Source organism: Clinocottus analis, unplaced genomic scaffold, assembly GCF_023055335.1.
Source record: "Clinocottus analis isolate CAN_PGR_092001 unplaced genomic scaffold, fCliAna1.0.p SCAF_8, whole genome shotgun sequence".
NCBI lineage: Eukaryota > Metazoa > Chordata > Actinopteri > Perciformes > Cottidae > Clinocottus > Clinocottus analis.
This window is the reverse complement of record NW_027176240.1, coordinates 17,502,519-17,526,365: the sequence shown is the minus strand read 5'-3', so window position 1 is coordinate 17,526,365 and position 23,847 is coordinate 17,502,519. Positions and strand designations below refer to the sequence as shown.

Below are 23,847 nucleotides of genomic sequence, written 5' to 3'. Positions count from 1 at the left end.
ACACGCGCGCACGTGCATGGTTTGTGTGTGAGTATTACATATTAATTGATAATTTTAGCGGGAAAGCTTGACAAGACATAATACAAAATAATTTGATATATTTAGCTAAAGACAAGCAGCGAAGGTGTGGTGCAAATACTTTGTCAGTTATATTGTAGTCCTATTAAAACATCTTACCGCTATTAGAAGTGTTCTGGAGCCATACGTGCATCTTCATGTTGGCTGGATATTCAAGAAGCCGTGGAAATCATTGACACATCTGCCGGGAGTGGATTCAGAACATTAATTTGATATTTTTTGTTCATAAGCGGGAGGGAAGTGTTATGAAACTACATTTCCCTTTGCGAGTGGAAGGGTGCCCTTTACGGCGCTGTCCTTGTTTTGATGACGTAGAGGCGCACAGCGATCCGACTTGACGTTCGGAGACGGCCAGCTAATGGAGTCAGGCGGACACGCCAGTGCGACAAAACTAGTGCAAAACGAGGCTGCTGCAGACGCAAAAGGAGAGTTTTTTTTCCTGAAATAGTTTATCCTCGCAGATAGACGCAAGCCATACTGCCATGACCGCGAAGGATTCGTTTAATGTGTAACAGTTGGCTCATTTGCAGCCGACTCGGCGTATCAGCACGAAGGCCTGTTTGTAGCTAACTAGCTAGTTAGCTTTAGCTCCTCTGCTAGATAGCAAGTGATTGAACGCTCGCCACAGCTGCGGCACATCAACAGGCCGGTCATTTTTATGTTTGATTTTTAACGCACCTCGTCTGCTCCGCCAACAACACAATTCGTTCTGGTTTCCCCACAACAATGGTTGACCAGGGTGCAGTGTCCATGCAGCAGAATTTGGACAGGTGAGTTCAACTTGAAGGCTAACGTGCTAATGGAAGCTACGTAAAAAGCTATACATAAGATCACTACGATTGACAGATGTTTTTTATTTTTGAGGGGTGATGGTCGTTTTTGTTCATATGTTCAGACTCTCGTTGACTTGACAGGCAGTTATCTGTTCATACGGACTGCTGAATCTCATAAACCTTATTTAACGGTTAGCATAGCGTGTTTGTTGACGTAGGACGTCCTCTGCTCCCTCTGTCATAGGATTCATAACGTCACAGCGTTAGATGACGTTAATAACGTTAGCTGCATCTCATCGCCATGACCATAAACGCATCACTATGACCATACACATCTATGTATGTATGAGGGAACCTTAACGCAACATATTATGTTTACCCAAACATGGTCACATGTAAATAAAGTAAAGGTCAGTTTTTCATCTCAAACATTTGGCCTTAATAACTATTGACCTCAAGGCTAATAGAAGACTGTATCCAGTAAGGTTTCACAATGTCATGTTTATAGTTAACAATCACTATGATACTGAATGTTTCAACTGTCATTTTGGGAGAAATTATGGTGAATGACACTTAATTGAACACTTCATCATGCTGTCAAACAATCTGTCATAGCTGACCGATGCCTGTACGCACACACGTTAGTGAATTCCTTTTTAAGCCCTTGGAAAGTGTTGTAGTGGAAAGTTTTACAGCCGACATAAGGAGTTTAAACATGTCTGCTGATGCCTGGCAACATTATGAATAGACTGAAGCCTTGCTTTAAGAATACAGAGCTCCCAGTTGAACGGTTTAATGGATTTTACTTCTTTCTATTTGCAGAATACAGTTAACCCAGTTCAAAGACTGCATTAGGTTGAATTAGCAGTTAGTATTTTCAGTAAGCTTGATTGGATCAGACATGTCAACATCAACGATACACATATATATATATATATATATATATATATATATATATATATATATATGTATATATATATATATATATATGTGTATATATATATATATGTATATATGTATATATATATATATATATGTATATATATATATATATATATGTATATATGTATATATATGTATATATGTATGTATATATGTATATATATATATATATGTATATATGTATGTATATATGTATATATATATATATATGTATATATGTATGTATATATATATATATATGTATATATGTATGTATATATGTATATATATATATATATATATATATATATATATATATATATATATATATATATATATATATATATAAATATATATAAATATACCCTGACACAGACGCTCTAAAGCACTCGACCGGAGCCGGCGGGCCACCTTCAGCCCAAGACTTTCAAAGCCAACCTCAAGCCAGTCATGGCGCACCACAGTGGAGGAAATGTGCCCTGTGAGTGCCAGCACAGGAAGGGGAGCGCACAACCCGTTGCATCGACAAAAATGCATGTTGTCCAAATTTATCAACAAAACTGCCACATTGACCCTGCACAGTGCACAGAGATGACATTGCAGCACAGCTGCCCTGGTGACAACCTATCCCCGCGCCAAGGAAAGGCCGTGGGTTTGAGAGGGTAGCTTCACTGACCAATCACAGCGCATGCTAATGGTCACGCGGGCCCAATCACACGTCTAGGGTCTCGCAAAGGCCCTTCCATGTATTTTAACCAGGCTAATCTTGCGTAGATAAAAAGTGAAATGTTTTTGGATAAAAAATGCTGTTGAACAGGTCTGGAGGAGCTGAGGAACAGGTGAAGGCAGCTGTTCAATGAGAAAATAAGCTAATAGGCAAAAATAATAGAATACATGTAGTGTATTTGTGAAAAACAATTACATCATGAAAAAAATATATATTTTAAATTATGAAACAGCTAAAACTTTGTGATTCTGTTTAGGCTGTCAGAGAAGCCTTAGAAAGCCGTGACGGCCCACCACTGGTATCGGCGGCAGCGAGCAGATGCTGCACCATGTCCGCCAAGCAGATTGGTGTGCTGCTTTCCTCGAAATAGATGCTGTTTAGTGGGTACTAAAATGCATTTGAGGCGGCACTTTCTATCAATATTGAACTCTGGACAGTAGCAGAGAGAAGCGAAGGGCATGTGAGCTCTGTGAAATGTTCTTTATCGTGTGCTGCTGGTTCGTAGCAGACGCAAAAACCCTGGCAGTGTTTGAGGAGCGGATAGCAGGAAGATGTATGTCATGTCCCCTTGCTTCTAGGGGGTTGTGTATCCAGCCTCTATCACTGACAAACATACGGCTCCAAGGGCACACTTATCTGGGCCTGCCACAAGCTGCCCCTGCAATGCAGTGTTTCACAAATAGATGTAGCGAACACATTTCAATTCAGGCTGACGTTTTTTTATTGACACGCACACACACACCACCACCTTGTTTTAGTCTTTTTGCTGTCCGCTATTGTCACAATTGTTGACCCCTTATCCTCTGTAAGAATAGTTATATAAATATGTGCTGTATCTGTTTGCATAAGGGCTAATACTGATTGACCCTGTCGCCATGCATTTATTCAATAGTAGGTTTGGGAGCATTGTGTGTCAGCGTCTACTGGCTCTTTTTAAGCCTGAGAAAGAGACGTTCATTTTATTTGTTAAATACAAAAAATAGTTCAGTTTTATATACATAAATGGACCTGTACAGCACTTTTCTAGTCTTCCGACCACTCAAAGCGCTTTAAAACTACATGACATCATTCGCCCACTGATGGGAGGAGCCACCATCCAAGGTGCCACATCAATATTATCAACCGTTCATTCTCCGGAGGCACAGCAATTTTAGGGTGAAGTGTCTTGCTCAAGGTTAAGTGTCTTGCTCAAGGACACATCGACATGGGCTTGCAGCGCCGGGGATCGAACCGCCAATCCTCTGATTGAATCACGATCCTGCTCACCACTGAGCGACGTTCGCCTACTCTTGTAAGATCACAATGCAAATGAAGTGAATTCAACACAATCATGTCATGAATGTTATTCAGTTATGATCACGACAAAAGTTGGGACAAAGTAATAGTTGATCTCTATCTCTATTTTATGTAAACAGCAGGTTGATTGCTGTCAAAACATTTCCTGTGCTTCAATCCATCCAACATTACACTTTTTACAGGTGTCTTTCTGGTATTCAATTGCTTTTATTCTAATTAAGTAATGCAGTATTTTGATTATTGGTCGTAGTTGAGTGAAGAAGTGAAAATAAATTAATCTACATTTTCCTCATATTCTAAGTTATGATAAACTAAGTTACAGTCTTATAAATTAAAAATAATACCTGATCAGCAACAGATCTTTCATGGCTTGTTAACCTACAGCAACAGAAATAACCTGTTGTGCATGGCCTTAACGTCAGTTAAAGGTCACACCAAAGGACATCTCTTTAGTGAGGTGGTTTAGCCAGCAGGTTTGACGCTCGAGCAATTTAAGACCTCAAGCTATTAAGCGAAGGGCCACACTGTTTACGTTGTTGGTTTCAAATTTTGCGTTGTATTATAGAATCTTCTTTCAATGCTTTGTAACTTTTTAATACAATTCCTTGAATATTTACAACAAATGCATGCAAACTCCAGAGAATATCCCCAAAAAAATATTTTGGATTTATGGATTAGAATCCTCCACTGGTTAGTCCTAAGTCTGGAAGCCAGCCACTTTTGGGCCGATCAAAAAGTAAATAAACACTTTTTCCTGGATTCCAGAGGCCTGTCTCACGAAGCTGGATTTCAGTTTAGCGAGATAACTAGATAACTCTGGGTTTTCCGTCTGAGATATATATATATATATATATATATATATATATATATATATATATATATATATATATATATATATATTCACATACATACATTTATTGCGTTGACACGCTCTACAAGGTGTTGATTCAAATGTTGTAAGCTTAGAAGCTGGAGCTTTGGTGTTATCGATTGCACAACATTGTAAGGACACACTGTTATTTTGTAGACCCTGCGGAAAATACCCAGGACTGTAACTATCGCATTAAAGGTACTAATCTTAGACTCTTGATGGTTGTATATTCATATAGCTATGTCCAACTAAAGACGTACAGTTTAATGCGATTGTTCAACTCTTGTAAATGGTCAAATGTAGTTATTTTTCTTTCTTGGTGCTCATTGATCACCTTCTGTTCAAGCGTTTTATAAAAAAACTTTGAACAACAACAAAGCTATTGGCTGCGACTCATGTGCCTATTGCTTAGCTGTTTCAGAATATTGACTGTGCACTGCGGCGTTATCCAGAGTGCTGAAATAGTGCGGAACTCGACAAACTCTGAGAACGGTCGTCTCCTCCTCCCGCCCTCCCAAAAAAAAAAAAAATCTGCATGTGTTGTTGTTAAACTAACTGACACAGACGAGACTAGTTGGTGATTGAGTGGAATCAGTCAGACATGAAGAAACCCCATCGACATCTTACCCTTCTTTATAATAATTTTGTTGGACAGAATCCAGTGCTCCTGCGTCCTGCCTTTTGTGCTGATGAACCTCCAGGTTTCCCACAGTCACGTGACCCGCTGCTGAGTGAAAGGAGCCTTTTGTGGGGCGGCTTATGCGCCTCTCAAAAAACGGGGTGCCTGACTTGTGAGACGCTTAGAAGTGGCTATGCCATCACATATCTTTGGTACGCAGTGTCAATCACGCCATCATCCTGTATTCCCCTACCCCCTCCCCCACCTCAATAGCCCCCCATTGGAGGCCCTCCCTGTGTTTGTGTAACTCGCTGATACAGCTCTGCTTTTTCTTAGATTGTTGAAATTATGTCCTCTGCTGTGGCCAAAATTAAAAAAGGATAACTCATGCCCCGCTGTTTGCCTGCCCTTGGAAGTTTTAAAGCAGTCTGTTAGGATTAAGTGAATTAAAGCTTCATTGTGGAAGTTGCAAAGCCCACTCGAGTTTGCCTGTTTTTAACATGTAAGTAAGTGGCCGAGACGCCAGTCACCTTGCTTCAGCTATAGTTCAGGCAACTTGCTATCATCAGATATCATGTTCTTTGAAAGGACATTTTTATGGACACCTTCCAGGCCTTGTTAAGCAGTAACCGGGGGGATTGTGTCTGGTGTGTGATGGCATTTGTCAACATTATGTGTCGTTAGGTTTGAGCTTAATTTTCTTTTTATTGTGAACATATGTTGTAAATGTGTTTTGTGGACACGTTACATAATATGTCGGACCATTTTGTACACACACAGCACAGGCTTATCTGCCTCACAGTTCTGTTAAACAGGGTTGAGGCAAAGCGAGCTGGAGATTAAGGTTTCGCACAGAGGATAGCATTTCGGTGCTGTTGTATTAGTCCCTGTCATGCTGCAGGGCCGGGTTACAGCAATAGGAGCCGGGGAATCCAAGGGAGCGCTGGGTTTTGTTCTCCACTGTCGTGCTCTTGTGGAGACATCTGTCCGCTGCTCGACTCAACTTTGCATCCTCATGTTTTATAGCTGCTTTAGTGTCAATGTTTGGGCTGTTTTTTTTTTTTAATTTTCAGACGTCCACCCCTGTGTAAAAAAAATGTCCGCACTATGTGTGTTTATTTTAAGCCTCATCCGGCTTTGCAGTCCAAAAATAAAGGCGTGAATATACACTGCATGTAGTGTCGGACTTGCATGCCTCAGAAGCAAAGAGAAGGTGGGCAGTTCCAAGGACGTCAGACAGGCGCGTGAATGGACGGTTAAGGTTTCCATCAGACTCGGATTTACTGCGTGTCCCAGTCCTGCTCCTTCAGCTGGCCGTGTCACCTGAGCGCCTCGACCCTAAGGCTCCTCTCCTGCATCGTCATGTTTTATTCAGCACCAGGGGAGTATTGGAAAATCATCCATTTAAGGCAGGCAGCAACCCGAGCAAATAATCCAAGTTGGCTGTCTGGTCTTTCACAGAACAGCCCCCTCTGCTCCCCTGTGGTCCCAGTAACGTAGCTCACCTAGACCTTGGTGTGATGATGACAGAAGCCCACAGATTTGCCATCCATTATTCAACTGTGGGGACAGGATTGTAGCAACGGTTTTGCTCCATTCCGGGCATACCTGTGACCGACAGGAAATGGGACCGTAAACTCCAGATACAGCTTAGCAGGTCAGACACAGGCAGCTAGTTGTCTAGTTCGTCTATTTCTGCATTTTAAACCAGCCTGGCATGTCAGTGATGGAATATACCTTCACCTGATATATGCATGTTGATTTTGTGAATATCAACCCAGGGGTCGTTTTCATATATATATATATATATATATATATATATATATATATATATATATATATATATATATATATATATATATATATATATATATATATTACAGTAATGACCAAATGTGAATGATAATTAGAGGGGCGGGGGTGGACATTTGTTTCTGTTAGTTGTCACTCATTGAATTAATGTCAGGGTTTATGGGAGGCGTGTGTCAACTAATGATTGTTTCATCCATCCACTGAAATGCCAACTGTATAAGGGGCAGGGTGATTATGAAAATGAGAACCTAAATGTCACACGCGTATAGTCAGACTGTAAATGGGTCAAAGGCAGCAGCCAGTTGGCCCCTGAACCTGGGCGGATCGCCTTGCAACAAGCTAGTCCCAGGCATAATTGAATGGGACTTAAAAGAAGATCTTGACATTTTGACGTTAAGCAGGTTCTTTTTCTCCATTTTTCACAATTATCACACGGTTTTCTTTAGCTCTAATGAAACCCCTTTAGTTGTTGAGGGGCTTGGCTGTAGCATTCATTATTCAGGTCTAACCTACGACTATTTTCAAGTGTATAGCAGCTAAAATAAGAATGTCACTGTTTTAGATTCTTGAACTTTGCCTCATGCAGCGAGACACGAGGGTGATAAAGCTTCCAGCCAGCCGCATGCACCTGATTAATTATGGAAAAGCAATATAATGTCACAGTCGGAGATGTGCTGTAGTAAGGTCAGGGCGCTTGGGTATCGTGTTACTTCCCCAGATGTTGGACTGACATGGAGCCGACGGGTGTATTGTTCTCAAAAGGAGTTCAATTAATTGTGAGATGGCACAGCAGACGGGTCCAAACATAATGGCTCCTTTCCTGGAAGTGAGGAGGTATACGTTTTAAAGAGGTGGGACTCTTCCTGCCTCATTTAAGTGGAACAACAGTTCACTCAGAAGGACCTTCACTGTGTGTGGGAGGATATAATGTGGGAAGAGAGGAAGGAGGGATATATGTTTAGATGCTTGTCGGCAGGAGAGGAGGGGGATGTTAAAATACGGTTTGGCTTGAATCCAGAACAAGGCATTTGTCTGCATGTCACACACCAGAGACTGTGTGTCCTTAGTTTGTCTGCAACCGAGTACCGTCGTGCTTTCCCTGCATGTCCAAGGTGTGGTTGATCAGAATACCATGTGCCCTTGTACTGTGACGACTTTAACTTAAGGTTTGATTGGCAATGTGATTTAGTTCTAAAGGCAGTCAGAAGAGTGTAGCTTAAGCTGGATGCAAAAGCAAGTTGCCAGCAAGAGCAGTTGTGCGGTAAATGTTGGAATTATTTGAACATATAGGGGTCAAAAAGGTATTTATTTCAATAAAAAACAGTACGTCATTGTGATTTTAAAAAAAAGATAATCCCCTGGAAATGCTTCGCCTTGTATCCAGATGGCGGGCCTGTTTGTTTTTAGTGAGAGGGCATTGAACAGTTGTGCTTGACAAGCAGCCAATGTAGCTGTTTGTTTGCCTATAAGTTGTATTGGTCGATTGTGGTTGATTTCTATCGTCATTCCCTAAATAGCTGACGTTTTTCTCGGGTTATCTCCAAATAAGCCCGATCCGAGCCAAACCTTGGAATCATGTTTGAAGTGAAGTGCCTTTACTTAAAAGGGACATGACATTATTTATTACTCCTGCTGGCTCTCGCTCACACTCCAGTCTACCACATACGCATGTGTCTCAATGTGAAAATTAAAACAAATGCAGGCCCATGCAGCTGATTTTAAAAGTGTGTGTGTGTGTTATTGTCTTCATCCCACCTGTGGGTGTGTTTGTTCGTAGGAGCTGCTGGGTGTGCTTTGCCACGGACGAGGATGACCGCACGGCGGAGTGGGTCCGCCCGTGTCGCTGCCGCGGCTCTACCAAGTGGGTTCACCAGGCCTGCCTGCAGCGCTGGGTGGACGAGAAGCAGCGGGGCAACAGCACAGCCCGCGTGGCCTGCCCACAATGCAATGCAGAATATCTCATCGTCTTCCCCAAACTGGGTGGGTTGCATCTCTTAAGTGTTTTTCTTTTCTTTTAGGGCAGAGAGACTTCATTACTGATCAGTTACATGGCTAAAAGTCTGTAAAGAAATTTGCTCTGGATTCTGGTGCTAAACTGCATCAAAGTCGTTCACAGTTCTTGGCAAGAGCCCCTGTGTACGTGATGTATGTTGTTGTGTAGAGCCTTTTGTGGTCTGGAATTTAGAGTTGGAGAAAAAGCAAGTTTAACAGACCTAAAGCCCTCTTCTCAGCTCTGTGTGAACCTCGAGGCCTGACCCGACATAAGCTGCTGCTACCATAACAACCCTCAAATCTCAAGCCGAACCGTCGGGTAATGCAAGCAGGTTTTTGACGAGGAAGGAAAATACATGATCAAGAAAAGACGATATCTCTGTTTCTGCTGCATTTATTTAGCTTTTTGTCTTTTTTGACTTTGTAAATGTTGTAAGTAAGACACAACATCCAACACTCTTAAGTGTGTGAGGGGATGTTTAAACAACAAACACGGAAAAAAAGAAAGCTACATAGCACTAAAATAGATTGAGAAAAAGTTCAATTTAATTTGTAGTATTGTCAAAATGTCATGTCTCTCCTTTTCTACCAAGTTGTCAACATTGAAGCTGCACGAGAGAGCGTATTTCCATGAAGCTCTAAATAGCTGCCGCCTGCAACTATATCCAAAGCTCTGAGAGAGATTCAGTTTGTCTTGCCTGAGTGCATGTTTATTTACTCCTAAAACCAGCTGCGGGTCTGTGGTGATCTGGGTAAATATTTCCTTTTCAGCCTGACTACGAACAGAAGGGCGCTCATTTGTTATACAGCGCTGATCGACCAGCAGCAGTTTAGAGAAGTGGCCGCTTCAATTATCTTGACGAGTCAGAGTGATGAGGGCTTTAATTGTTCCCAAACAAACCAGCTGGTAAATGACATGACTCATTTAGTGAACCTACGCCATACACATCCATGTTCACTTGGCCAGAACAGCCTCCCTTTTCAGTTTCTCAGTCCTATAGTCCTCATGTTATCAAAAATATTCGAGGTACAGCAAAAAAAACAAACATCGTTTTATCTAGGGCTGAACAATTTGGAAAAATAATCTAATTGCGTTTTTGTTTTTTTTACCCCCAAATATTGCAATTGCGATTTAATATACGATTTTTTAAAAATGTTATCCTCTCTTTTCCCCCAACAAAACATAATGAATGATTTTTAATGTTTGTATATATTTAGCTTCCTGATTACTAATCAACGCATCTCTCTCTATATTTTGTGTCCTAAGGTACACGTGTAAAGTGATATCATGGCCCTAAAGCTGAAAAATACATATACTATTCTGGAACTTCTTCATATCTCTGGTGAAAACATACCTTTACTCATGTGGTTGAACTGTTTTGGTGCTAGAAATTGTTTTACCAAAAGGTCTTAGGTTCACAAAAGTAGTGGAATATTTGAATAAAATGGTAGACACATGTAAGTAAATGTCTAAAACAAAATGTATTGTTATATGTTGGGGATGATGAGCCGTGGCCTGCGTGCGGCCTGGTGATCTGCAGAGACGGACTGGAGCCTGCTGCAGCGGTGCTGTTTTTTGTGTTTTTGTCTGGTGTGTTTTTTTGTTGTTTCTTTTCAGCTGAATATCAAAACCTGGACACATTTAAAATGAATAGTCCACAGTTATCACTGAGTTTCCCCATCAGCCACTTCCAGTTCAACTTCAAAGAGGGAGAAGTTGCAATTTGAGACAGTAGCTGGCCCCAAGACAATGCTAGTCTGTGGGAGGATTGGCTCTGTTTGGTAAACAGGTTCATGTATATAACAGTGTTTCCCCTACCATTATATTAGGGGGGCGGGGCGCCCCCCTGTAATTTTTTCTGTATCGCCACATTACAAGAAGTCATTTAAGGTTCTCTTTCCTAATAGAACAAGTGGACACCTTGTTCTGTTATTAAACAAACTAAACGGCAGTATTTTATTGATCGGATCACCACGACAGCTTGTCATTTCTATCTCTACGTGGTCGCACGTAAACACTTCTCCTCTCTTCTGCTCTCTGTATCACGCGCAGCGTTGTTCCGTCCCGATGCATGCGGCACAGGTGAGCTCTGAGCACCAAACAGCGGGCAATATGTCGCGTGAAAGCAGACAACTATATCTTTTAAACGCTCCCAGGTTGAAGATGGCAACAGTAGCCCTCCTGCTAGGAGCACCGGAGCAGCTCCCTGAACCCGGAGCAGCTCTCTTGCTCCAAGTGTAACGAGCTTTTTTTAGTCCGGTGAGGCAATCTGGTTTAATTGAAAGTTATTGTAATTTTCTTTATTCTGTTCTTTATAAAAGCACAAATGGAGTCACAAAATGATGTTATTTACAGAAAAAGTAATAATTTTGGTGTTTGTGTCATTGTCGGTGTCGTCGAGGACACCTCTACCCCCTCGCCCCCTCATACCTCCCATCCCCCTGTAGCTGTAAACCTAGGGGAAACTTAATAGTGGCCGAGGCTGTGCTGTCGGTCACTTTGGTTCCATAATCAAAATGTTTGATTCGGCTTCCTGCTCTGAGGTAGATGACTCAATGGATGTCTGCACCTCTCTCTCTACGAGCTGGTTATTAGCACATGGCTGCTTGCTGGGTGTTTGGGAACGTGTCTGCAAGGCCTGTTCCTCTTTTGTATTTATGGGTGTGTTAATTGGTTCACAGGTTCCAATAGGACTGCTAATTAGTGCTCTATAACCATTACGTGCAGGAAGAAAAAGCCATCCAACAGGCCTGCTCTGAAAGAAAGAAAGAATTATGCCACATCTGTTTGAGCACACGATGCATATCTGAAGGAGACATTGCAAAACTATTGCACTGAGTGGGAGAAATGGGTTTGTAGTGTGAGACTGAAACCCACAGATGGGTGTGTGGCCGGAGATGATATTTAGGTCACCCAAGTAGATTTGCAGAATTTCTCTCGTGTTTTTAAATCTGCAGTACATTAAGGTAGCCTGAATTGCATCCTACTTTTAACGTTGGATCTCATCTGAAAAGCTAGCGTAGTCTGTTTTTCCCTCCTTTTTTATATTCAAGTATTAAACATGGGTGTACATTTTCAACAACTGAAATGGCTGACTTGCCTATCCAGATCATAAGAGGATTTAGAAATCTAAATCAAAGATAACCTTCTAGAGCAGCAGCCCATAAATCTTTTTCCCCCCACAAACCGGTTTCGTGTAAGTCTTCTTTGACCAATCTCATCTCAGGGTGAAGGGAGACAACTAACTACACCCGACCTGTGTTCTGTATGTCCAGTCTACTGCTTATAACCCGCTTCTCAAAGACATGATGTTGAAATAGAGGCAGGGTTTCCAGAGCTTTGTTGCAGATTTTAGGATGACATGCACGTTGGCGAGTACGAATATTTCCTTACTAGAAATATTCATTCATACACAGGAGTGTGAGGAACAAAATAACTGAGGAAAGACAAACTGACTGTGTGATACTCTTTCCCTGTAAGGCATTGCCCTCGTTAGCACCAAACTTCTTTGGAAATTTAGTCTTGGACCAAAAACCACTTGTTGATTTCAGTATCTAACCCAGCGGTACCAACATAGCATGAATACCGTGGTGATTGACTAACCTGTTCTGCCAGTCAACATCCGGGCCCGGTTAATTCATCTACTCGACCGTTTAACAGCAGGCAACCAACTTGATTTGTTTCGTTTTTATCAGGTGCAAAAGCCAGAAGCATTTGAAGTCAAGGGAATTCCAACCAGCATGTTCTGAACACCCTAAAAGGTTATTTTTATCCTCCAGCATCTGAATGTATTGGGCCAGGAAGTCGAGCAGTGCGGTTGTGTTGGCAGAGCCAGCTATGTTTGCCTGGGACGGTCTTGATCCACAGGAAAAATTTTATTTTCCCCTAATGCCATCAGACAGCGACAAAAAGACGTTTGGATATGTCTGGGTGAGGGGAATGAGAGTGAAATTGGGTCACGGCGGGACGAGCTGACGGAGCAAGCTCATCAAAGGCTGACAGAGCGGAGGAGGAGATAAGTGGAGTAACGCTGCTGCACTGCCGATAAATCTGTGAAATCATGCCTGACCCCCAGTGTTTCCCTGTGGCGTACGTTTGTGACTGTGGCCTTTCCTCGATCTTATAGGAACAGGATGTGCCTGGGACCTGATCCTTTTCTGCGGGATCACCACATGCAAAAGTTGCCGGCAGATTTACATGATGTTCACCTGGGGGGTCAATCTGCATTTGCAAATTACTACGTTTGTTTTGTAGAGGACCAAATGCATGGGCTTTATTTCATTGTGACATTAATTTTCCATTACTCTGCTGTAAATGTTTAACGTACATCTTCCAGCAGTGTATTCAGTAGCTACACAGGCAGAAGCGCATTTAAAGGGCTTCAATATGTCTTGGTTCAGGCTCAATAAATAGGAGGAATACTACTAATGAATGCAGAAAAATAAATCTCGCCATTCTCTGAGCTGGGATTTTATGCCGTCGGAGGAGTTCCAGTCTCTAGGTGCAGGAAGCTCTGGGCATTAGTGCACTTCAAAGTGAGCAGGAGTGCAGTGCTGTCTGTTTTGCTGCATTGCTGCTGCAGTATTCTCTTCCCCATTATTTTATCCTTTATAGTTATACATACGATGTTACCCAGTATTTATGGTGTGCCTGTTGTGCAGACAACCGATTGCTCTGTGCGTATCGTGTTTTGTTTTTACAATTTTTAAAGTTTGGGTGTTTTCGCTTTGAATATACTTTTAGTGGCACGAACTATGGTATTTGTCGCGGCTTTAATTAGCCCTCAGATTAATAGCAATTTCGCAGCTTGATGACAACACCACAGGGATGACTGCTTTCTGTTTGGGCGATGGAGGCGTAAGCCGTGGATAGGTATAGACGGGGATGACTGTTTGAAAGCTGCCACAGTAGTTATTTTCTCTCAGTGTTGTTGCTGAGACCAGCTCATTTCTAGCGGCTTTAAGGGCCTTACTCCTGTTTGGCTCCAAAGGGAGGGATCCCTGCCTGCCATCGGATCAGATGCGGGTTTGATCTGGAGCCACAGATCACCATTTCTATTAACCCAGGTTTTGATTATTTTTACCGACTTGTGGCGCGGGGGATGATCCAGAAGAAGGCAACACTGCGGCCCATAAAGAGCAGGGAAGCTATATCCTGCTATGGCCCTCTTCCCACTAGCACCTGCTGTATAGCCAAAGCCAGCATATCATGCCAATTTGGCCAGCAATATAACTCCGAGGACGCCGTGTCCTTGCTACTCCTTTTTTTTTTTTTTTCAGAGAGAGAGGGTAAACAAGCCAGCTGGAACAGTGTGCCAGCATGCGTGCCCACTACTGAGGAATTGCACTTTTTGCCTCTCTCCATTACTTTTTCCCCCAAAACCCCCCTCCCTTCTTTTTAATTATCTTAATTATGCAATCTGCTGCCAGGGCCTGAAATGAATTACTCTCCATTCTGCCCGCAGCCATTAAGGGGCGACCCAGTTCCCGCCGGCTGGGCGGTGGCGTAATGCTTAAGCAGGGAAAAAGCGGAAGAGAATCCAACGCTGTCATCAAAATATGCCATTTTAATGCAAGATCAATCCGGCTGCCGAAAACAGGTGCAGGGAAAATGAGTTCTGGAAAGCGTCAAAAGGCCGGGAGGGGGGGAGGGAGAGAGAGAGGGGTATAATGCTGCACTGAGCTGTGCTCGAAACTCTGTGCGTTTACAGAGTGAATGCACTCGGCCGCAGGAATGGGTGCACGAGGTAACAGTGGCTAACTTGTGTACAGATTGTCGCGTACTTAAGGGTTAACAGCCTTACGGTGGCCTGGCTGCGCAAACAGCTTGATAAAGTCTGTCTTATGTGAAAACCCATAACCCCAAAAATACCCACAGAGACTTGTTTTAGACCGCCGCTGTCTTCTTTACACGTGTGTGTGTGTGTGTGTGTGTGTGTGTGTGTGTGGAGGGGGGGGGAGAGGCTAATTCCCTTCGCAGGCTCGTGAAATATTCATCCGCTCAGATGTTTGCATTAAATCTGTCTACGTCTCAGTTGATGTCTCGGAGATGGCTGGCAGCGATCCTACTGCCAAACGCCCGTAACCAACTGCAGCACAGTCTTCCTTTAAAGCCAAAGGATTTAAGCCCGTTAACACGGTCAATCTGGGTTTATTTTTGTTTTAACTTTCTCTACACTAGCCAGGAAGTGTGAATGGGATTGTATTTTTATTTTCTCAATCTGCTGCTGACACGTCCAGAGGGGAAAGTCTTTTCGAACCAAGTCCTGCACACAAGGACCAATGACTCTGCACGTTTTTTTTCTTCTTTTTTAAGGCCACTTCTCAAGATTAAAAAATAAAGTGACCATGAATGCCGACAGTCTCAAGAGACTATCGTGTTGGTCGAAAAGCCAATTGAAATGACATTCAAACCACTTTGCTGGTGAATATATTTACTTTCTCTTGAATTTGAACTTGAATTAAAGCCCGGCTTTAAAATCATTAGCTCTAATTTTGTAGTGATTGTTGAGTAAATAAGTCGTCCATTTCAAAGTGTTACATCTGCCACCGTTGTCGTCGTGAACTGCACATTTGCCCTGCGAGAACAGAAATATGCATTAACGCTGACCGTCAATCACAGAAATCCCGAACCGTTTCTGCCTTGAAATAAAGTTCTGTCAATGAAGGACACCATTGATTTGCCTACTCAGTCGTAATAGGTTTGAGAAACTGTTTTTTCCTGGTCTGTTACTCCAGCCTGCTCTGCGCTCCACCTCTCGCCCTGCAGTTGGTATGCTGCGGTGCTGCGACACACAGAGAGGCCTGCTGCCGGGTTCTGTGTAGCGTCCCCACCCCGCCCTTCTCCCACTTGACTCCTGGGCTAGTTATTAATAGGATGTAGTTGACTGTCTGAGCGAGGAAATCAAGTTGCCTTCCTGTAAATATTGCATGGTTTCCCTCAAGTCAGCCTTGAATGCCACGGAGGAGAAAGCAGCCGAGAATAGAGTTCTTTAAAAAAGAAAAGAAAAATAAGGTGACGGTCCTGCTCTTGATTTCAGTCGGCAACATAGCTCTTCTTTAGTCATGCCTAGACTTCAGGTTAATCCTTTTTTTCATGCCGGCCTCTTGAATTGAGAAGTTCCTTCCTGTGTGTCAATAACTCTGAAGCAGGTCAGGTTTGGTTCACACTTTCTGTTACATACCGGTAGTCTTTTTATTTCTTTCACGTGACTGCATTGTTATAATTTTTGTTGTGCTGGAAAGCTGCCTTACTATCTGGTAGATATTCAGTGTGAGCTTCCTTGTGTCCCAAGTTCTTTCACTGTTTACTGGATCTCTGTGGTTCCAGGTCACACAGCGTTTCACTTGACCTGCCAGCCGAACCTTTTCTCAAGTGTCGTGTTTGGAAATGCGTTTCTATTTCCAGCGGTTGTTTTCCCTGCAGCAGTCTGATGACCCCATGCTGGACATTGGCACTGTGGCACAGAGGCCTTTTGAATGTTCGCCAGTGACAGGATGTTCGTGTGTGGATTTACCTAAAAAAAAATTTTCCTCTGATTCAGTGGGATTAAATTTATTGTATTAAAGTAGTCGATCAGATATTGTCGTATTGCTGAAGAAAATCAAAATACTAAAACGTTTTTTGTTTTAGTATTTTTTTGTTTAACATTTCTGACCGTGTAAAAATATAACATCTCCAATAGCCGAAGGGAGTAGCATTCCTTCAACAGGCGGCCAATGATGAGCCGAATCTACATTCTGTGAGCCAGATTAGTTATTTACGAGAACGGGGCGCACAGGTTATGAATGTAGCTGCTCAAGTCGGCTGTAACGGAGCTAGAGCTGAACCGGCCTTGGCCCACAACTTGGTTTATAAGCTGTAAAAGTGTCCCGCCCAGGACTAAATTCTTAGAAAAAAAAACATAGGGATGTATATCAAGATTGTTAACAGCTCATATATATAGTTATTGATTTTTGGTGAGTTTGAGCCAATATGTGTATCGATCTCCAAAATCCATTATCACTCGGGCTATGTAGCGCTAAAAACTTTATTACCAAAATACGAGTTGTTTGTGTACAAGTTGGCCTCACTCTAAACTGTGTTCCTCCGCCAGGTCCCGTGGTTTACGTGCTGGACCTGGCCGACCGGCTCATCTCTAAGGCCGGCCCCTTCGCCGCTGCCGGCATCATGGTGGGCTCCATCTACTGGACTGCAGTCACCTACGGAGCCGTCACTGTCATGCAGGTGTGGCCAGTGCTCCCTCCTGAGAGGTTTTTGGGTTCATGAAAGGTCTGTTTAGTCGCCTTAAGGTTGTGACTTTGACCTTCATGTGCGCTGGCGAAAGCACTTTATGTATTTCCATTTGGAAATTCTCCATTTTATAAAACTGCAAATAAAATGCACGGTGCTGGTTAGATCTATCACCTGTGAAGTCACAACAGCATTTCTGTGCTCCCCTATTGCTCCTTTATTTGTCAGTAAGTGTTGGTAAAAAGTCAACCAGTTAATTAGTTTTCCCCTCCGCCCTCCAGGTGGTGGGCCATAAGGAGGGCCTGGACGTCATGGAGCGGGCCGACCCACTATTCCTGCTCATCGGCCTGCCCACCATCCCCGTCATGCTGATCCTCGGCAAGATGATCCGCTGGGAGGACTACGTCTTGCGTCTGTGGAGGAAGTACTGCAACAAGCTGCAGATCCTCAACAGCATCTTCCCAGGTCAGGACACACTTGGTTAGCTCCCAGAAAACATACTCGTCGTGTCGGCAATGTGGAGCGCTTACCTTTTTATTAAATGTTGTTTATTGATGTGATTATGGGACGGAGCTGTAACTGTGTTCGGCAGCGGTGAGCTGGAAAACAGCCTCCACTGCAGGGAAATGGTAAATTACCAGCAGTAATTAAAAAAGCTCAAACAAATGCATATTTCTTTCAGTTTCAAAAGAGCATTTTATTATTACGTCAGACGCATTCATTGTTTCGAGGTTGTCAGAATGGTTCCTAACGATGAGTCAGAATTGCCACAACCTCTTATTGACACAAAACAAGTTGTGAACACAGGATGCAGGCTGTTGGTAACTCGGCAACACTGTTGTTTGTGATGAGGTGCGTCTTATTCACACAGTAACTCTGGACTTTGCTACCGGTTCATTAATCGCAGAACCCAGCGCTGTCGCTGCTTTATGCTCATTGCATCATCCCTCCGCCTCTCAGGCGCGTTGAACTGACAACTGTTTGCTTTATCGACCAGCTGTCCCCTCGGCTGCGAACACATTATATGCACGTTTCAACTGGCTCCCTGCTGCTCTCTGTCTGTGTCTCCGCAGGGATTGGCTGCCCAGTTCCTCGCATCCCGGCGGAGGCCAGCCCCCTGGCGGACCACGTGTCAGCGACGCGGATCCTGTGCGGCGCTCTGGTCTTCCCCACCATCGCCACCATCGTGGGGAAGCTCATGTTCAGCAGCGTCAACTCCAACCTGCAAAGGACCATCCTGGTGGGTACAACCCGTAACGCTTGGTTATAGCCGGTTGATCATGATTCTCGAGTATAAGTCAGACTGTAAGTGTTCAAGTGAGTTGAACACTTTTTTCTACATACTTCCCCGTTTGGTCTGCCTTCTCTTGTTTAACGCGTACAATGCAGCAATGCCAGTTAGTCAATGACTCCGGTACCAGTATTCCTTGTGCACAACATGAGGATGTTAGGAGTGGTGAGGATGGGACGTTAGCGGAGTGGTTCGTGCAACGCCACTGAACCCTTGGTCCTCATCTGCCGAGCTCTGTGAGTGATGGACCAACTGAGGGCGGAAAGCGTTGCAGGAAAAAAAAGAATCCCTGGTTAAAGCAAGTCATCAGAACCAGTCCACATGTAGTTCAAAACACATTGCCAGAGGCTCATTTGTTACTTTGTTGAAAAGAAAAACACAAGACCATCGCAATTGATCTTTTTACCTGACAACAGCAAATTTTAAAGGGCAAATCAAATGTTTTTCTTTTACTGGTATTGATAATAGAAAAAGGAACAAAGGCACAAATATTAGCTTGTTAAAATTTTTCATTTTAATAAAAAGTACCTGAACCACTTTGGAAGTGCACATATTGGAGTAAGAGTCAACAGATAATTCTTAAATGAACCAGTCAACAAATGAAACTGTGGTCTCTGTGGGTACGAGATTTGGTGAGCGGACGGGCAGCTGTGTTTTGGCTGCGATGCATTTGGGATTATATGAAAGTGTGACGGGTTGTCAGCACAGCACGCGGACTCTGTCGCCTTATCAACCTTCTCATCGCATCTGCCCTCCTGCTCTATTATTCAGAGTTTGCTTCAGGTGACCTTGATTTTTTTTCCCAAACATCAAGTCTGCGATTTGTTGGGATTTTCCACAACGTCACTCTTTCCACATAAACGGATGAAGGCAGCTGAATATGCCTTTAAGCCCTCTTTCAACACTGTATTTTGTTTGTTTTCTACAGGGAGGTATTGCCTTTGTGGCCATCAAGGGGGCATTTAAGGTGTACTTCAAACAGCAGCAGTACCTGAGGCAAGCACACCGCAAGATCCTCAACTTCCCCGAGCAGGAAGAAGCCTGAGAAGGCGCCACAGTCCTGACGAAGGACAGCCGGACCAAACAATCTCCCCACCCCGCTCCAATCTCCCCGATGGGAATGAGGAAATTAACTTGAGTGCAGGTCAGACTGTCTTCGGATTGGTGTCACCCCCTTACCGCCCCCTCCTCTTCCCCACCCTTACTTGACTCGTTGCACCGTAGCGAACATTCACGTGAAGGTGACTCACCTCCGAACCCGCCACCATACTTTTCTTTTTTTTTTTTTAAAAACTCTCGCCGCTTTTCGTAAGGTGAAGACGGATAAGACTTGTGGACACAAACTGGAGCTTGTTTTGCGCAGTGCCACATTAACACAGAACGAGGCTGTGAGTCTTGGTGGGTGGGCTTCAACAACCCCATATCTCACACTTATTGTAAACTTACTGTATTTTAAACAAACAAATGCGGGGCATGTGTAATTAGAAAGTTTTATAATAATAATAATAATAATAATAAATGATTGTTTTATATTTTGCAGATTGGAAAAAGCCTCCTTTGCCAATGTTAAGGGGTTTGAATTGTTCAGTGTGTAGAATGTATTGATAAAACAATAAATTGTGTTCTGAATCGTGATGCAGTACATTGCAGACAACAGGAAGACTTGAGAGAGAACCTGTCCCATGTTTGAGATGTTGAGGATTAATCTTCATGCAGCTGTAAAGACTGCACGCTGACCACAGGAACGTTTAGACCCGGTACAATTTGAAAGGATTTTATTTTCTCTTTTTTGTTGTTCACATGCCTTGGCAGGGTTTTTACATTGATTGTCACAGCAAAAAATGCTTTTGTTTCCTCATCAAAGAAGCTGCAGGTCTGGTTGAGCCTGTTGCCGTGACGACACTGGTCGGATGGATGACATGGAAGCTTTCGATTTGCTCTGAGCTTTTTTTTTTCTTTTTTTTTCTCTGAGTGATGGGATGTTGGACTGTAAAAGCATTTCAAAAGCTTTGGGTGACTCGTGAGTTTGGACGCAGCACTTTTCACTGGGAGATGTCAAACTTTGCTGAAAGTAGACAAACACTTCAGTGTGGACTTATTTAAGCTACAATTTGACTTTATTTATTTTTTCTCCACCCTTTTTTGGCAGGGCTCTTGAGGCAAAAGTGAAAAGGTTCAGCTAAATGACAAAAGCCATATTTTCTCACTTACTATTATTAATATTTAGCCGTGCAGAAAGTTGGGGATTTGTTTGCACAGGTTTTCTTGTTTGTATTCCTGCCGATGCCTCAATTGCCTTGTGTAATTTGCAACCTTTTCTATTGTAGGAAATAAAAACCTGTTGGACATCCCCAATAAAAAAGGGACATCGTCTCTCAAAAGATCCCATTTGAATGTAACGTTTGAATTGTCCCTACAAAATAAGAGCGTATTGGGATAGCGGTGGAAATCCTAAAACCCGGAACATTGCAACACTACTATCTTCTATCACCCAAGTAGGTGAGAAAATACAGCTTTTTGTCTTCAAGTATGAGAACACAGCACTCACTACATGTTAGCCAATGGGTTTGGTTCCGACTCATTCAAAACATGACGTGATGATCAATTAGCGGCGAGCTGAGCCCCAAATTTGTTTTCTGCCTCTCATAGCGAGCCAGCAAACTGTGGCCGTACAAAGATGTGTAAGTCGGTCATGTTTAACCCGCCGGACACATGAACTGTGCCTCCAGCCCTCTGTAGATTCACTGTTTGGATCTACACTCTGCCAAAAGAGACGTGTAACTTTTAGAGTTCTACGCTATGAGTTCTGTGAATAAATGTATTTTTCCAATGAGGAGGCGCATGTGTTGAGCTTGTCTGTGACGAGTGTTTCTTTAAATGCACACATACACATGTTTCATTCCAGTGTCTTTTTTTTATTTTTTAAGAACGTTTAAGGCATTTCACTGCCCTCTTAGTCAGGAGTAACTCGTACCACTAGTCACTAACATGCTTATATTTCCGTAATCAAAGGTTTAGGGATGAATCAAAATGACCCACTAAACCCTAGGAAGCGTAAAAATAGTGGCGGCCACTTGACTACCCGGTGACGTCGCGTGTCATGTATTATAACTAGGGCTGGGCAAAGTTTAAAAAAAATGAACTGATTAATCGCAAGATTTTTCTGCGATTAATCGTAATTAATCTCATTACGCGCCAAATTCAATAATTAAGTAAAAACTAGTGTATTGCACGCTTTTATTATGAAGTAATGTTATCAGAACAATATAACGGCACTTTGGCGCAACACCAAGTTAACATACAAACATATATATCGTTTATACATCTGTTTTATGTATTTTTTCTGAACAGGTACTGTTCAGTAGTAAGGGTGCCTGTAAGGGACAAACCACTCCTTTGGTTCATGTTCAGTCTGTTGCTTACCTTAAAAATGTATGTTAAAGACCAGCAATTGATTCACTTTATACAAAAGCAATAAGTGTTTTTTATGTTTTCAATACAATTAAACTGAATAAAAGATGAACAAATAAATGGGTTAATCAGTTACTTTCTTTTAACATAACATAACTTGCTAACATACGTATGTGCATTTTGTTAAGACTGCATGGACAAGGTAGAAAGGTGAACTTAGCCAACGTCAATTTCATTACTCATAATTAGCATGTCATTTTATCCAAATAAACATGTCTTTTGAACTTAATGTTTTGTCATCGTTTACGACTAAGGAACAAATCTAATACCAAAATGAATCTGAATGCCTCAGTATTGGGAAAGCGGACAGGTCGACAAACACAGAAGCATCAACATAAAGCGTGACCTTACCTGTGGCAGGGAGGGAGCAGGAGCCAGGTTGACGTCATTCTGAGCGGGGAACTCTCCCACTATTGGACCTGGTAAACACACACTTTGACACTCAGTTCAACCGACACGGAACGAACCCACCGAACATCAAACGAAGCCCATAAACTCAGAAGAACAGAACAGAAGAAGGAAAACCTGGTTCGTCTGCAGCCACCAACAAATGAAGATTAAAAAAAGACGACGCTTCTGCGATTGCAGCCGATAAGACATTAGAAATGCATTCGGTTTATTCTGCATAAGGCCCGTAATAGTTTCTGCTGAGCTGAGATAATGGCAGATCTTTCACCGCCTACATGTCTTTGGTCCTTTATCCCACTTGAAACAGGACTGTCTGGCTGTCATGGCAGCCGATATGCTGTGAGCGTCCCGTGTCACCTCTGTGGCTATGAATAGAAGTGGGGAGACTGAAAGCTGGGAGGGCCGACAATGTCCACACACACACACGTACACTTTTAGAAAATGTTAAACCAGCTCATCAATTATCTACGGGTGCAATTGAATTGAAATGGCTCAAATAATGGTTGAAAAGTTGTTAAAAAAAGAAAGGCACATGTGTGAAATTGTCCTAATTAGCATATGAATTATTAAAACATGTTTTGGAACTGCCAAATTCTAATCATTTCAACCTTGAGTGCAAGCAGACATTTGTACCAAATTCGGGTAAGTTGGCTCAGATCAAATTGGCGTTTTTAGAAGTACAGGAGACAGAAATAGATAATACATGGGTCACCACATTAATACGGTGAAATAATAATAACAATAGTACCAATGACAGTAGAAGTAAATTAAAAAGAGGCAGAGAAAAAAATAAACATCTGTCTTTTCAAGAAAAACTTGATCGGGGTCCAGATCTCTTATCTCTTGATTTACAGACCGTTAAAACAGTTAATGCTGTCATCAAGACAGCATTCACCACAGACACAAAGTACCACAATTAGGTCAAATGAGCGTTATAAATCAGGCTGCTGTTTGGTTAAATGCACCCAGGGAGTCATTTAAGAAATATTCGCTTGTGTCTGAACAGTAAATGATGAGCTCAAAAATTCTCAATGCTCAGAGTTGTTTGGTATTTATGGTTTTAATATCTACTCATGCCAACATGCGAGGGTTTGAATATCTGACTTTCTTATTCAATAGCAAGCCATCGACCAACATTGATTCACGGCAAACACCTTCGCCATCCATTCATGATGTGTTTTTAAGAATATATATTCAAATGTTTTAGGTGTGTTTTAGCCCTTCTCTAATCACATTGTCTTCATGTGATTTGATAGATCTCAACGACATTTGGATATTCCAAAAAATAGTTCACAGAAATGTCTTCCTGAAAACACTTAAGCCGAGAAATCAGCCACGCAGTTTTCCTTTTAGAT

The 23,847-nt window shown here is 42.5% G+C and overlaps 1 protein-coding gene across 1 annotated transcript; it reads left to right on the top strand.

The window, feature by feature from the left end:
- Positions 1–432: 432 nt before the first annotated feature.
- Positions 433–21,446, top strand: marchf5 (membrane-associated ring finger (C3HC4) 5). Its single transcript, XM_068568386.1, has 6 exons — positions 433–848; positions 8,875–9,077; positions 17,186–17,316; positions 17,604–17,787; positions 18,396–18,562; positions 19,542–21,446. Exons 1-6 carry the CDS (start codon positions 805–807, stop codon positions 19,656–19,658), a joined length of 846 nt encoding a protein of 281 aa, XP_068424487.1. The 5' UTR covers positions 433–804; the 3' UTR covers positions 19,659–21,446.
- The last annotated feature ends 2,401 nt before the right edge of the window (positions 21,447–23,847 follow it).